The 17,529-nt window shown below is 28.6% G+C and overlaps 1 protein-coding gene across 1 annotated transcript in view; it reads left to right on the top strand.

Moving 5' to 3' along the window:
- The window catches only part of LOC113367375, a 30,744-nt gene that overhangs the window by 5,186 nt on the left and 8,029 nt on the right, over positions 1 to 17,529 (top strand). The window contains exons 3-7 of the mRNA XM_026608986.1: positions 9,850 to 9,863; positions 9,908 to 9,997; positions 10,111 to 10,200; positions 10,314 to 10,403; positions 10,517 to 10,611. Of these exons, the coding sequence (XP_026464771.1) occupies positions 9,850 to 9,863; positions 9,908 to 9,997; positions 10,111 to 10,200; positions 10,314 to 10,403; positions 10,517 to 10,611 (379 nt within the window). The remainder of the gene's footprint in view (positions 1 to 9,849; positions 9,864 to 9,907; positions 9,998 to 10,110; positions 10,201 to 10,313; positions 10,404 to 10,516; positions 10,612 to 17,529) is intronic.

Raw genomic sequence — 17,529 nt, 5'->3', positions numbered from 1 at the left:
AAGCCCTAAATACAATATTAAGATAAATATTTCATTTCATTTTCATTTTCATAAAGAAAAAGTACTTTACTTGTGTGTTTCAGCAAATTCAGCTTTGAAAATTTATTTTGTTACAAGCGTACTAATTAATGTGGAATTATATCATAATTCATTATCATTCAATAATTGGCATTTTGGTTTAATGTTCAACGATCATTATATCACACAATCACATACAAATTAGCAAGCGACATAAAACATCATGATTATAGTGCTTATTATGATTATATTATAGTGATAGATTTATTTTATTTTAGTATATTTATTCTTATTTTATTGATGCAAAAGCATGGGCATCTACTAGGAATTGGGCTCGCCCGTAGGTAAGCGGTTAAGAGCGACGAAACTTGTTTCCGAGGTCCGGGTTCGATACTCACTTCGAGCAGCCTGTTGTCAGGCAGCAGTGACAACGATATTCACTTGGAAATATAGATAGCAATATGTTTTCAAGTGAAAATAGCCCTTGTCCGGCATTGTTACACCAATAAAAAGTCAGCCCTATCAGATTAATTCTAATAACAAAAATCATCAAATATGGATGGATTATTAACCATTGGGTTACCATCTAAAAAATACGAAGTAAGGAGAACCAACAGCTCATAGGACGTAAGGTTCTGATTTCTGTTAAAAAATATAAAAAAAAATCTACTAGGAATTAAACTGATCACTTTTTATAATCGTTTTAGAATAACACAAATGTACTATACTTTTGTATTCGTAACTTTTGCATAGCCTCATAACGAATCAGAGACGCAGTTTTTTTAAATTTGCAAACAGCGCTTGCGCTAGAAAAACTGTGAAACAAAACTAGTAATTTTTCAATTTTTATTCGACGCATATACATCACCATCGTTGATTATTCAATTGCATCCACAACAAGTGCTAATATCTATCAGTCGCTCTAGGTTATACATTTGAAAATATGCAAATTTATTTATGGTCATAATTTGCGCGTTGCAGAGTAAACGTTTTGCAACCGGAAACTTGACGTAGTACTGGGGTTTATGTTCGCGATTCGCCCGGGGCCTCGAATCATTCCCGAGCTTGTGGGGCAACGCGAGATGGGGTCCTAAGGGAACCCATATGTCGTACGGGATCTCTAATTCACTTTGGCGACGACTATGAGCGTCAAACGGGGATGATGACTCCTGAACGGGCGTCATATTACAACTCAACCCTGCAGTTATTCTATTATCTATTAGACGGTGCGTGTTATTACGAAACTTGCTGACGTAAACTGTTACGGAACGTTTTTGGGGCGGGCGAGAAAACATATATTTTTCATATGGAGTTTGGCAAAAACATCGAAAAATTTGATGTTTCGAGTTTATTTTGAATCATGCATATTAAAAGTTTTTGATTGTTTAAAATTTTTTGAAGTAAAACTTCTTTAGGCGCGACTAGGGTGTAAATTCGTACAAATGCAATGGAAAAAGCGTTACGGCAGAGTCGAGTGCCAGTGATTCGTCATTCGCTCTCGATCATATCATTTGTATACGGGTCGATTGTGATTGGTCGTGAAAACGTGTTTATTGAAGTAATTTGTATTATTCGTAATATAATCGTATTCTAATATTGTCTAGGGTGGTTACTATATATTTTTGAGGTTAATAAAATTAAAATTATTTTCATAGGCAAGACAGTTCTTACAGCTGCTCAAAGAATGAGACTGTATCGCCAGCGAGATAGTAAAAAAAAACAAGCAGTCAATGATTGTATGTTAATTTTAATCACAAGAAATTGTGAAAACAATATATCTTTAGACTTTAATAAATCACTGCATTTTTATAGATATTAAAAAATATTAAAGCTTTATTCTATCATGCTTTTTCAGAATTATATCTCATACGCTTATGGTCTGGCTATTAAGTATTACAAATTTGCATATTTTTATAAACAATGAAGAATAAATTGATATTCAGATTTATTACTCTAACCAAGAGATCAAGTACAACAATAGTTTGTGTAACTGTGTATCATTTATATACAGATATACTTCATAATGGACATCAATGCAGTTTATTTATTGATAGTAAAATTATTCAAGATTGTTATAAGTTCACGGTGTAAACGAATATTATAAAATTTATTAATCAGCAATTACTTTATTTCTCTAATAAAGCTTCAAGTTATAAATGCTAATTACAATGACAAACCGATCTGAAGTGTGACTTTAATTACAATATTAATTTCAAACATTGTAAATACTTTTAATGGTATTATAAATATATAACTTATAGTTTTACTATATAAATATTTATAATGGTTGACATTAAAAAATGTGTGCATCACGAGTGTTACCATATTACTAATAAACATTATTCAAAATTTGTTATATGATGTATTTAATTAAATTAAATGCCATCTTGTACAATAGCAAAAAAGGTTTATTTCAATCGCGTGTGAACCTTACTTACGTATACCCTCTTCAATTATTTTATAAGATGTATTGATAAGTAATATTTACTTAAATATAACCTATATTTATATATAACCTATATAAAAGCTTAAACGTGTGTGAGGCCAACTGAATCGGCAAATAAGTAAACAATAAAAAATAACAAATAAAAAAGTAAATTAAGTTAAAAAAATGCAATTTTACAAGAAATAAACTAAATAAATAGTTTAAATTAATAGTTAAACCCTGTAGGGTAAAAAGGACAAGGTCACAGCTCCATTGTAGAATGTTATTAGATATTACATATATTATGTATTAGATAGATAGAGCAAAGTTTTAAATAAAAATAAATTATTACAACAAAAATATAATGCCAGAATGAGTTGCGCGATATTACATCGAAGTTCTCGTATACGTATTGTTTCAGGCGCGCAACAGCAAAAAGTAAATTTGTTGGCTCTAATTCTTAAAAAAAATCAATTCTTTTCGCATTTATTTTCGAATTTAGATTTTATTATGAAATTGCTTCTATTCTAAAAAAAGCTCAAAAATATATACACAAACATTTCACGCCTCATCAAAGATAAAATAGTGTTATTTTCCTAATGTATGGATGTTATTCTTTTTACAAATTAAGTAGAGAAGTTGTCATTTTTTTTTTCAAATTACATAGGCCCAATAATTTTGAAAATTTGAGAATATGTTTTTTTATTTCTAAAACTTGTAAAACTTGTGGCAAATTAGTTTAATTTGTAAAAACTAGCTTTCTAATACATTATCTGGTATACATTTTTGTATAAAGATAAAACGTTGCTATATGAAACGTAAAAATTATTAATAAATTTATATACAATCTGTACCAGAACTCAACTTATCTCAGAAATGGGCTGTAGTATGGTCTTTAATTGACCTAAAAAAAAATTTTCCACGTTCGGGAAAATATGAGCTTTTAAGTGCAACATAGAGCTAGATAAATTAGTTGTACTAGGTAAAATGATGACCACTTTTCGGCTATTGTAGTTGATTTTTATTTAAAATTTATAGCTATAACCATGAATAACATTTCTAAGACCACAGGGCAATAAACAGAATTGCCCCAAGTTTTCAAAGATTAAGACTTTTCGGTGAACTATGAATTAAAAATGTTTAAAATCGGCCTACATTGAGAAGCGCTTCTTAAAAAATATGTACTGAAGTGTGTTGGCAAATTTTATCAAAATTTGTAAGTAAATACTTGATAATTTAGTATTGAAAAATTTTGAGTGAAAAACTTAAAAATGACTTGATTTTTGTTAATGCATTTTACACACTACAGACCAAATGTTCAAGTTCAAATGTGAGGAAGAAACATTTGAACTGAATATGAGCGAAATACGTTAGCTGTTATCGTGTTATTTTTAGGTTTTTGTTTTTTTACTCGAACATTTTCAATAGTAAAATAATCAATTATTGCCTTGACTTGACATTAAATTTTTTTGACACCCTGTATTTTTATATAGTTCTAAACAATATATTATATAACAAATTTTTAGTGATCGATTAATTACTAATTGAACATGTTTTATTTTTTTCAACTAAATAAATGAAATGAACTTTAATAACTTGTTGGATAGGATAAATAAATAAATAAAATAATTAGATTCGAATATATTGTAGTACAGTTTACAAATGGATTAAATAATACAAATGTAATATTTATACTGACTAAAGACATGGTAAAATGTTGCAAATATTGAATAATTATATAAACATCTATTATTTCGATTAAATTATTTATTCAACCGACGTTTACTAGTATAGAAAGACTATAATAAAGTAATTCTTGACAATCGATATTATAAAAATTACTTCTACATTTATCGTAAAAGTGAAATATATAAATATATGATTTATTAACAATGAAATATAAGCCATATTTTGTAGTGTATACGAGTATATTCTTTTTTTGCCCTATCAGAATTTTGCTCTCACATTTTTTTAATCGCAGTTAGAAAATATTTAACTTAGCACATCTATATCATATCAGTAACGATCATTACCTACATTTCGCAAATTATATAAAATTGTTTGGACGTGGTCGGTCAGTGCAATGAGGTAATCGAATTTTCCAGAACCCTGCAGAATCACGAAAAATATTGCATTAGATCAGCGTTCTAATAAATGTGGATACGTTTCATATGTGCTATCACTTGATGTTATTTGCAATGGAGCAGAAATAGATTTCAGCAATAATTTGGCAGTGAATTTCTGGAAGATGAAGTAATAGTAATAAGAACTTTGTGTTTAAGTTATTGTAAATTTTATATTTAATCATTTACAATTCAGAAATATATATTCATCTTAACTTGTACTTAATATTTATTTCGGTATTTTTATGTATATTACTTTCTAGCCTTCATTGTAGCAAATTCATAATAATAGTAGGCTATGTTGTGATACAATAGTTTTGGAGAACAATTAGCTATTATGTTTTTTTATCCTAAACTTTAAAATTTTTTTTCATTTCGTTAGAAAGTCTCAAAATTCTTAGTTTTTTCCCATATATCGCAACTTCGAATTTCGCACGGTGTGGCCTACAGGCAAGTTGCTATCGATAAATTCCAATTTTTAAATATTTACGTTTCAAGGCCTCTTCCACATTATGGCATTCCTTAAAAAAAAGTGTTTATGTATGGATATAATAGGTAGACAGATAGATTCGTAGACTGATAGGGATGTTAGCTGATAGATAGGTAGGCAGGTATATAGGCATGTATACAGGTAGACAGGTATAGAAAGTTTATCAGGTAGACGTGGATAAATGTAGAGAAGTAGACAGGTAAACAGGCAGGTAGATCATATATAAATTAAAAATTAAATTAAGATTGATTATTTAAGCAACTTGCCACAAATTAAATAATTTTAATACCAAAAAATTAAAGATTTTTTAAATAGATTGGAAATTTGCTATTCAAACTGCTTTCTGAAACAATAATTAATGTTATTATTATATATTTAGTTTTATATAAAATTTAAAATTCATTGTTCAAAATAAATAAGAACTTGCAAGAGTAACATGTAATTACTGTATGTGTCATGTAATCATAAATATTTTTTAGTTTTAAATCAGCTATTACATGAAATTCTTAGAAGTAAGTTAGTTATTTGATACCTACTAATGTAGGTCGTTAAATTTAGAGTAAACCTTACTAAAATTATTTGGTTTCTTTTCATATTAAGATATATTACCAAATTGCATAAGATGAGCTTATGCTATTAGAAAAATTAAATAAATGCGGATTTTAGTTTACTGACATAGGTTTAATTTTAAAAACTATTTCTTTATATATGCAACGTTCAATGAAAATGGATCGTTCACTTTCAAATAATTTCTTATTCAATCATTTTATACCTAATTTAGAGCAAAGTCGTATCAGCATTCAACATTTACCGCAAATCCACTGATACCAATGAAGTCCGCCTTGGTATTAAAATTTTTAAAGGGCAATGGTACAAGATACCTTTGCAGTAATCCAAATTAATTATCATATTAATCTTTATTACACGGGCTTCATATAACCAAATTATAGAGGTACTAAATTAGTCTGGCTGGCAGTGTTGTGACACTGAATACTATTAATTATATTACTCTATCACTAATATCTATAATAGATTCAAGTTGTGATGACAATTTTCAACCAGGTGCCTTTGTAACAGACATTTGACTAAAATTATTATTATGTCATTTATTAAGTTTACAATCAAAAATATATAATTTAATTAATTGCTCATAATGGTAGTAATACATGTAACACACAGTTAGAGGATATATAAAGAATCGGGATAAATACAAAAAATTAGAACTTATTAGAAGATTCCTAGTTAAATGGTCTTGAAAATATCACCAATTCAAATTAAATTGAATGACTAGTATACTACTTTTTTCAGTTGTGCAAAAATTCCTTAAAACATTTTTTAAAATAATGGTCAAAATAATTTTGTTTATAGTTTTTGTATGTTTATTCTATTTTTTTCAATTTTTTCTCGGTTTTCTTATGATCTGCAAAAAATTGAATATTCTTCTACAATGCTACGCTTTGGACTTTTTTAGATTTTCTTTATTAGTAGTAAATTTTTTATATAATATGTATATATATAATATTTTATATAATTTATAGCGTAAGTTACTGCAATCGTCCAATAATAGAAAATATTTTTGCATATCTTGATGTTTCAAAGGTTTCTGAGGACTTTGGCATATCTCAGAAAAAATGGATGTGTGTGTGTATGTCTGCAAATGTGTACCGCTCAACCGATTTGAATGATTCAAAAAGCATTGTATTTCTACTTATGGGGATTAGTGCTGATTATTAGTTTTTGGGAAAGCCGATCTCAATTAGAATGGAAATTAAGCTTTTTGAAGGAACGGTGTATCCGATTTTATTGATTCAAAAAACATTAAATTCGTAATGATAAGAAATCATGATGATTAGTTTTTCGCTCAGCCATTTCAGAGATGTTGAGCTAAAAGTGTAAAAAATGGCAGTTTTTGAGAGCACGAAGCATCCGAATCGAATGATTCAAAAAACATTTAGCTTTTGAAGATACCATTAGTTTTTGTGGAAAACAGTAAATTTATTTTTTTCAAGATCTTATAAAAAATTGCCATTTCAATTTCCATTTTTTTTGTCAATATCGGAAATGATGCGGATTTTAATTTTAATTCTAGCTGAAATTCTAAAAATCGCATATATACTTCAAATGAAAAACTTGAACTTTAGAAGTCAGTTTATATAATTCTTAGAAGTATGACTTTTATGTAAACATATATATATAAAAGTCATTGTCCATTTTATAAGCTCTTATATTTTGCCTATATAAGAATCTATTTCAAAGCAATTAATATTTCTCGAACATTTTATTAAGGTAAGGAAAGTTCCAGCATTAAGCCACGATGCCATGGACCACTAGTTTATATTCTAATTTTGAAATTTATTTAAAAAAAGATACATATTTGTTATTGTTAAGTTATTATTAAAAGAAATCGAACTTAACATTTGACAACCAAACTTACATTTGACTTCTTTAATGGGAACTTGTTTGGACAAATATGCTTTATCTTTCTCCCTTTGGACCCTATCTCAAAATAATTATTAATATGATTAATAATTATATATGAGCTGTTATGGCGACTGTCACTACCATACCCTGGCACAACCGTACCTGGTTTCCTCTATATAACACAATTGAATATTTATTATTTGCTCTGGTTTTTATTTTAACACTCTCGATTCGTTTTCTTTAAAGTTGATATATATGTACTTTTCCTAATCCACGAATTATGATTAAAATTTTAATTCTACTTAACAGTCATTAAACCGTTTAAATATATTGAAATTCTTTCAAAGAATGCAGTTGACAAATTACCTTACATCATATGCATAGTAATCTTTCGCAGATAAAATAAAGCATTATGTATTCTATCGTAATGCTATTTAAATATTTTGTTTTATTACAAACTCTTTTGTAGAAAGTAGTCATTCCATAAATTCAAAATAACCAAATCCATTGTTATATCATACGGAATTACAGAAGTCCATTAATCACTCGCCAGTTGCCTTATAAATTAATTTTAATGTATTAATTTAGTTTTAATGTATGTCGATGACCATAATTCGCCATGAGCGGCCGTTGAATATACGAATTACCGCAGGTGTTGAAAATATCTAATCGGATTAATAGTTTTCTTCCTTATGGCAATTGGCGCGGGTTACGGATTAAAATGAGAGCTAGTCAACATTGTGAATAATTGTTTTAATCAAAAATAAGTATATAAATATATATTAGATGGTACAATTTATAAGCAGTAGGATGACCCTCAATATGAATAATTTCGAAATTTTTTGCTCCCAGGGGCTCAAATTTTCAAAATGATAAAAAAAATCTCTAAAAGCTTTAGCTCTTATTATCAACCTTAAGATAGTCCGCATTCCAACCAAAGTTTCTTATTAAAGTAAGATAATAAAGAACAAAATTCCATTTGTTCAGAATTTTATAACTTAGTGACAAGTGAATCAAAATTTTGAGAATAACATTTTTTTTTAACTCGTTTTATTTAGCAATCAGAAATACATAAAGATTCCTATGAGCTAAAATGACAATGTAAGAGCGATGCCTAAGAAGAGCTCCAATGAGAATAACATTGTATTTGCATATTTTGATCATAAATAAAACTAGTGGTGTGTATGGCATCTTGGAATATTAAATGTTTTCAAAGATATTATTATAAATAAATACTGTAAATTTGTTTAATATTTATAAGAATTATATAAACTAAAGTGCAAAGTTGAAAATATTTGTTCAAAGTATATTAAAGCTTAAATCAGAATTACATTTAAAATCTGAATAATTTTCGATATACAAAAAAAATTTTCTTGAAAAAAAAAAATTGAGACAATTTTTTTCCAAAAGGAATTCTTTTGTTAAAACAAGCAGAAAGTTCTTTGAATCATTTCTCATCACGCTTAGTTCTCTCAAAAACCGGCATTTTTTGCACATTGAGCTACGAAACCGCTGGACCTGCCTTTGCCAAAAACTAATTACAACTTCTCCCCGTCATTACGAATTGAATGTTTTTTGGATCATTCAACTCCGAGGCTCTGATCTCTCAGAAACTCAATTTCTATTTTCTGCATTCTTTGCTCCGTATCTCCGGAACGGCTGGACCTGCCCTTGCCAAAAACTAATCAGCACATCTCCCTATCAATAGGAAACCAATGTTTTTTGAACCATTCGAATCGGTTGATCTGTGCGCCCGAAAACGTGGACAAAAAATTGTATCCATACATACATACACACACACATCCATTTTTCCTGAGGTATGCCGAAATGTTCAGAAACCTTCAAAACGTCGAGAAATGCAAAAATTTTCAATTTCGATTTTTGCACGATTACAATAACTTACCCTACGAAAAGTTAAAAATTACAACAAAAATTTTATGAAATAAATATTTACTTAGGAAGAAGAACTAAGAAACTTTGGTTGGTGTGCGGACTAGGTCAAATTTAATATTAAAAGATATAACTTCAGAGCATTTTTTTATCAATTTGGAAGTACTTGAGCCACTGGGAGCAAAAAAATTGAAAAATATCTCTAATCTAAAAATAACTCTAGTAAGCAGAGATATTTGATAGAATCCAATAAAGATAATTTTTGATAAAAGCCTCATATTCTTTCTCGCGTTTTTGCCATCCTTCAATAACTCAGGTTGTTGGGTTATAATTTAGCCCTTGTGCTGCATTATGACTGCATTAAACTGCATTGTTGGTATATTTTATGTATTTGTTGCAAGTTCTTATTGCACTATTGATTTGTCACTAAGTTCTAATTGAATAAGATATACTTATTGATTACATATTTTATATGTTGTTAGGCGGACTTTTGGAAGTGAGAAAAATAAGCCCTATTTAAATCTGCTACTTCCTCTACAGGGAAGCAACCATCCGGTGTGAAAGCTCAATGCCATGAAGCTTGCCGTCTTCATGGCCAATATAATAAAATAAAAATACGTCAGAACAAGGGTAAGGTAAGGGTAATATAGTAAACTATATTACCATTAGCGCTCACACTACCATTTTCAATAATTGCCATTATGAAAAATAAGCCCTATTTAAATCTGCTACTTCCTCTACAGGGAAGCAACCATCCGGTGTGAAAGCTCAATGCCATGAAGCTTGCCGTCTTCATGGCCAATATAATAAAATAAAAATACGTCAGAACAAGGGTAAGGTAAGGGTAATATAGTAAACTATATTACCATTAGCGCTCACACTACCATTTTTAATAATTGCCATTATGAAAAATAAGCCTTATTTAAATCTGCTACTTCCTCTACAGGGAAGCAACCATCCGGTGTGAAAGCTCCATGCCATGAAGCTTGCCGTCTTCATGGCCAATATAATAAAATAAAAATACGTCAGAACAAGGGTAGGGTAAGGGTAATATAGTAAACTATATTACCATTAGCGCTCACACTACCATTTTCAATAATTGCCATAATGAAAAATAAGCCCTATTTAAATCTGCTACTTCCTCTACAGGGAAGCAACCATCCGGTGTGAAAGCTCAATGCCATGAAGCTTGCCGTCTTCATGGCCAATATAATAAAATAAAAATACGTCAGAACAAGGGTAGGGTAAGGGTAATATAGTAAACTATATTACCATTAGCGCTCACACTACCATTTTCAATAATTGTCATAAGGAAGAAATCTATTAAACCGCTTTGATATTTTCGTCACCTCCGGTAGAATTGGAATTGCATATTGTTTGACGGAGATTTGTAATGTCGCCATCGGTCATAATCGTTTTAATATGTCTGTGTTTAATTGCTCCGTATTTAGTCCAACTAGAGCATTCATTTTTCGTAACATTCGCGGACCTGTCATTTTACGACGAAGGTCGCGCGGCTACCGTTGCCAATTGATTTTATTGTGGAGATTGTTCAAATATTTGTGTAAAGAATTACGTATGCATACTTGAATTAAAAATTTTCGGTGGGACACCTACACCAACTAATTGCTATATTGTTTTAAATGTCGTAATCCACAATACATTTTGCCTTAATTGGAACGCTATCTGTTAATTAACTACATATGTTTTAATTAAGCTTTCTAATTATGTAATTTTATGAGAGTGATAACGAGCTTAATGAAATAAAATTGAGAATGAAAACAAGAAATATTTATTTAATTATTTTATTTATTTAATTTCAACGTTTTAGTCGTTGATTTAATCAGCACAATTTTATTTGCACGTCTTCATAATTTAATATTTGAAAAAATCCACCAATAAACTCATGATCTAATATAAATATTTTTTTTTAATTTTCACGTGAAATTTTATGTTTCAAGCACTACAAATACTAATATGTGTATGATTCTTGTTTTTTTTGAAAGAACTCTTTCCTTCTACTGGCCAGTTAGCTAATTTTATAAAGGGTGTCCTCGATTTTGACTGGTGTTTCGACACCCCGCCGAAACGGGGTGATAGTATTGACCCTAATTGTTCTGGAAAAAATTACAAAAAAAAAAATATCTCACGTTGTTTGCTAATAAGTGCAACTTGAAGTTTTGGTAAAATTATGACTATTTTTCAGTTATTGCGGTTAATTTTTGAATCGTAACCGTGAATGACATTTCTAGGACCACAGTAAAAGAATATCACAGTTGCTCCGAGTTGTCAAGAAATAGAACTTTTTGTTAAACTATGAATTTAAAAATAAAATTATTAAAATCGTTCGACTTTGTAAAAATTTTTGTATAAAACATATAAAAACTTAAAAATGATATGGTTTTTTCTTGAACATTTTATTCACATTTTGATCAAATATTTCTCTCAAGAAGATTGTACGTATAAAAAATATTTGAACTGATTGTGAACAAATTTATTAGCAAAAATCAAGTCATGTTTAGGTTTATCTTTACTCTTGAATCTTTTAATAATGAAATTATCAATAAAAAATAAAATTATAAATTCGCCAACTTTTGATGAAACTTGCCAATACACTTTAGTAAATTTTTTTATAGAAGTGTTAATCCTTGAAAACTAGTTTGTACTTTAAAAGCTCATAATTTCAGAACAACGCTAGTTTTTTTTTTTCAATTTTTTTCAAGACAGTTAAGGTCAGTATTACCCCATTTCAGCTAGATCTGGAGCACCCTGTGTAAAGGCATAGAATTATTTTTCTCAAACTATGTTTTACACACTCTTTCTCATTGTATTATTATTATTATAATTTTAATATTATGCTAATTCAATAATATTGCACTAATATTTTATAGGGTTCCAAAAATCAAGCTTTCCTGACCTTTCTTAAAAAAGTTTGTACATGGCAGATTTATTGTTAAAGTGTCTAAAATTTAATAATATTATAACCATATTATTTTGGCTCTTCTCGGTTTCAAAATATGTTCTAAAATGCGCAAAATTTGATCTGCGCTCAAAATATATATTTGAAATGTTCAGACTTATAGGGAGAACTTTAGATATATTATTAGGAATTTTGATGAATCTTTTCATGTTGTTGGAGTCTGTAGTCAAAACAAATACCTTAAAAAATTATAGTCCAATGATAAGTTGTTTAATTATAAAAATTTAAAAAAAGTTTAGAAAAATAGGCTGGGAGCGAAATCGAGCGGGTTTGCTGAGATTATCAACTTCATCAACATGCAAAATTTTATCAAAATACCAGAAGAGTTAACTTGAGGTTATTAGTAAGTATTATAATTTGTTTAAATTTAAATAATTTATTATGAATTCTAATGCATATTCAAGATGGGTTATACCTAATATAATCTATTGGGAGTAATGCATATAAAGAAAGTTAATTACATATCTCTTTATATAAACCTGAATCCTACCCAGTATTGTAATTTTAGTACATTATTAAAAGTACTCTTGCTGCCCACTATATTAATGAATCTACTAAATTCCAAAAATCTGTAAACCTACAAACAGTAAAAGGTTAATAATATCTATGTGTCCAAGGTTTTAAAAATGCTTCAATTAGCAAAGTCTTGTTTTTTTCGCATCCGTTTGAAGTTTATAGAGATTAGCGATGTGTCCTTTTATATATTTGTAACAATTTATAATTTATTACTAAAACATTGCCTACGGCAACGCTCGTGCTAATGTTGAAATTTTGAATTGTAATTGAGATGTGGTTTGCAAATATAATCATGTTTTTATATTTAAATATATATGTTTATCTAAAAGTATATATGTGTGCATATATACTAATCTCGTTTTCGAATTAAGAAATTTTAACATTGTTAAAAGATAAATTAGCGTTGTTATTATATGAATTGATTAACATAATTTATTTCAGAATATTCTTTGATAGATTTGATTATAATGAATTTTGTAAAATGGGAAACACCTAGAATATGGCAATAATAAATTCAAATTTGATGTCAATCAATTCTTACGCAAAGTGAAAAGTTATTTGAATATAATTTTTGATTGATTATCTTATCGAGCGAAGATTGTGCATTATAATAACTTGCAACTTATATTTAAAATGCATTTTAGAGGGCGTCCATTAATCACATGATCGGCTTTTTATGGATTTTCGGACACTTCCTCCTCTTTGGTGATTCATGATGATATTCAAAATTAGTAAATATAGAAAATAAATTAAATAATAAATAAATAATAAAATAGCTAATAATTAATTATATTATATTAAACCTATAAAACATTGACTTAAGCCTTATTATAATATTATTATACTGACGGCTTGTAAAATTAATAAATAAATAAATAAATAAATAAATACGCTTTCCCCACCAAACATCACATGTATTTTTAGTGAAAAAATTATAAAATTTTTGATTTTTTTTGAAAATGTTTGGATTTTTTCTAAATTCAGGTAGATAATAAATACACGTGAAATCTTACCCTTTCTCCGCAACGATTAATGGACCCCACCTTTTATAAAAGTTTTTCTTTTAAGGAAGACGCATTTACGAAAAAAGCTTATCATTGTATTTAAATATTTTTTAATAAAAAGCCCATTTATATTTTAAATCATATGAAACTAACTGCGATTTTATTTGTGGCACCAAAACTGATATTTTGGTGAATTATTTTATATTGCGGAAACAAAAACAACATCAAAATATTGCAATACTCATTATTAATTGATAGTTTATTGAATTTAATTATAATGTAGAAATTTTCTTTTTAGACTATATTCAGACTGTACTTATAAACTATTATAGGGTAGGGCAAGGCATAAAGGTTCAATTTGACTTTAAGTAATTATACCAACTAAACCAAATGAACTACATCACACGTATGTCAAGTACTATCGTACTATGTTCTCTAAAATTCCCAGTAAATTCCAAACTAGAGAAATGTATTTTTTTACTATTTTTATAAAATTTGTCATTTGTTCTTCTGATCCCATGAGCGGTGTAGCATAGGACAGAAAACAATCAGATATTATATCATATTTTTAATTTTTTAAAAGAATTTAACGAAATAATAGCTACATTTTTCAACCAATGCAAAATATAAATTTTACGGGTACATTTTTCATAAAGAGATTACTGTATGTTAAATACAGTATTATCGATCTGGCATTTCGTCAGCAATATCCATCATCAGAGTTCGAGTAACTATTAATATAATAATCCACTTGTAAAATTTTCTAACTTAGCTCACTCTTTTATTTGCTATTTTTTATTGCTTACTTCTTTATGGCAAGTTTTTAAAAGGTTATATAAAAAATGGTTGAATCTGAAGATAATAATACAATAATATATAAAAATTAAATAACATAATCTTTAATATTAGATTTAGGTCTCGTAAACTAAACAACAGTGCTCACAATAAAAAAATACCAACAACGAAAAAAAATACTTTTGTTACAGATTTTCACACATTACAATTTGTCTTCTGATGGTGATGTTGTTTGATTTTAGGCTATGGCTGATCGCACATCTTTTTCCATCTACTTTTAAATATTGCTATTAAAAATTCTTAACCTTACTTATTTTTAAGATGTCGGTAATGGAACTTCTTACCCGCGGATCTTTAAGACCCGCTCTATCCTATTGGTAATCAATATTATTGAACGAGAGAACTTTATCTTCAGAAATAGATGTTCTGTAATGCTGTAGTAAAACGGAGGTACAAACAATTTCTATGCTTTAGCAAAATATGACGAGTTTAGTAAAAAAGCAAAAAAGGTTGTTTATATTAAAAAGCAACTAGTGGGGCGCATGGCATCGTGCCTTAAGGCAAATCGCTGGAACTTTCCGTACCAAAATATATTTCTTTAAAAAAGATTAACATTTTTGAAAAAAAATACTTTGACAAAACTGGATTTTTGAGAAACTATAAATTTATGAAAAAAAAAATTTTTTTTTGGAAAAAAAAAACTTTTTAAAAAAATGTTTTCTTTATTTTGAAATATTTTGGAAGTTCTGAACATTTTTCAAATCAAACGTACTACTTTAAACGTACGCGTCGCCGTCTAATGGATAAACATTGGTACGGAACCCATAGAAATGTAAACAAAATTTATACTTATTATTAGAATCTCTATAAAATATCTGATAATTTTATGTGCGTATGTCTAATGATAATTTTTGACCGCCAAATGGATTTTTTTTCACTTTTTTTACTAGATCTCCGAAACCGATAGGCCTGCCTTCATGAATATTTAATCAGTTGTTCATCTTATCAATACAGGTGTCTTATCAATATAATGTTTTTTGAATTATTAAAATCGAACGCTCCGTTCTCTTAAAAACTGAGTTACCATTTTTTGCACTTTTTGCCCTATATCTTCGGAACGGCTAGACCTGCCTCCGCCAAAAACTAATCAGCACGTCTTCTTATCAATACAAATTGATATAAAATATGATACAAAATTATTCAAATCGGTTGATCGGTGTTCTCTAAATCGTCGACGAAAATTTGTATCCGCACACACACGCATACATCCATTTTTTCTAAAATAAGGTATGCAAAAATGTTCAGAAACCTTTGAAACGTAAATATATATAAAACTTTTCATTTTCGATTTATTTGCGATTACTACAACTTACCCAATGGGAAGTTAAATATAGTGTATGAATTTCGAAAGTGTTCTTTAGAATTTATATAGATCATATTGCATATTACGATGTATTTTTTTACTCTACGGTTAAACGAAATGTTGCAGTAATCAATTAGCATGAATTTTTCCGCAATAATTCATGTAATTGACTTCCCATAGGATAAATTATTGTAATCGTCCGAAAATCGAAATTGAAAATTTCTGAATTTCTTCGCGTTTTGAATGTTTCTGAACATTCTGACATATCTTAAAAAAATGGATGTGTGTGTGTGCGTTTGCGTGATTCGAATGGTTCAAAAAACATTCGATTTCCATTGATAGGGAGATGTGCAGATTAGTTTTTGGCAGAGGCAGGTGCAGAAAATAGAAATCGAGTTTTTGTGTGAGGCGAGCATCCGATTTGAATGATACAAAAAACATTCAATTCTTAATGATGGGGAGAATTGGTGATTAGTTTTTGGCAAAGGCAGGTTTAGCCGTCTTGGAGATACGGTTTAATTTTAATTCTGGCTAAGGTTTTTAAGCTCATTTATATACTTTCTAAGATGTCTTGAAGTTTACTTTAATTGCCAGAAAATTTCACCAGCTGAAAATGTTAAATACCTGGAAATATATTTGGATCGAACTAATATGGAAAACCCACATTATTGCTAAAATAAAACAAATCAAACAGAAGATTGCGGACCTGAATTGACCAATGAGGCACAAATCAATCCTATCGCTTGACAATAAGTTATTGATATATAAATCTGTAATAAAGCCCATCTGGACCTACGGTATAGAGCTTTGGGGTTGCGCCAGCATGTCCAACATTGTTTTAATGCAACGGGTGCAATCCAAAATTTTAAGGCAGATCACCGACGCACCTTAGTATGTAAGTAATAGTCATCCATGACGACCTCAATATTCCTTTTATTAAGGATGTAATTAGCAGCAGAAGTTCAATCCATCACCCCAAGCTAGAAAACCATCCAAATCATCTTATAGCACCTCTACTTAAGACTCCGTCTACTAGAAGGTTGAAGAGAAAAATTCCTTTGGATTTGACATAACATAGTGAGCTGCTCATTGGAACAGTTTCACGGTTTATTTAGTTTATATTATAATTTTACCTTCAGTTTTAATTATGTTATGAGTTATAATTATCATTATTTTTATTTTAACTTTTATATATTATTTTAATTATAGCTTCCTTCTTATATCAGCTCTGTAACTCATAGAGCCATTCTGACTCTGATTGTTATAATTTAATGAAAAAAAAATTATATACTTTAAATAAATAATTTTAACTTTGCAATTCTGTTAATATAATTCTTAAAAATATTATACAATGTCTTTCATTTTAAATCCGAATGATCAAATTTTGTTTATTTACTTTTCTGTAAAACATATATAAACTTCGGTGTCGAATTCATAAGCTCATATTTTTTTTTCATAAAATAAAAATAATAAAAGTTTTTGCATTTATAATAATTTATTTGAA

This window comes from Ctenocephalides felis, unplaced genomic scaffold (genome assembly GCF_003426905.1).
Source record: "Ctenocephalides felis isolate EL2017-DRISC unplaced genomic scaffold, ASM342690v1 CF-g0.4_SCAFFOLD_01170, whole genome shotgun sequence".
NCBI lineage: Eukaryota > Metazoa > Arthropoda > Insecta > Siphonaptera > Pulicidae > Ctenocephalides > Ctenocephalides felis.
The sequence above is the reverse complement of the archived record's forward strand: the minus strand, read 5'-3'. Positions and strand labels throughout refer to the sequence as shown.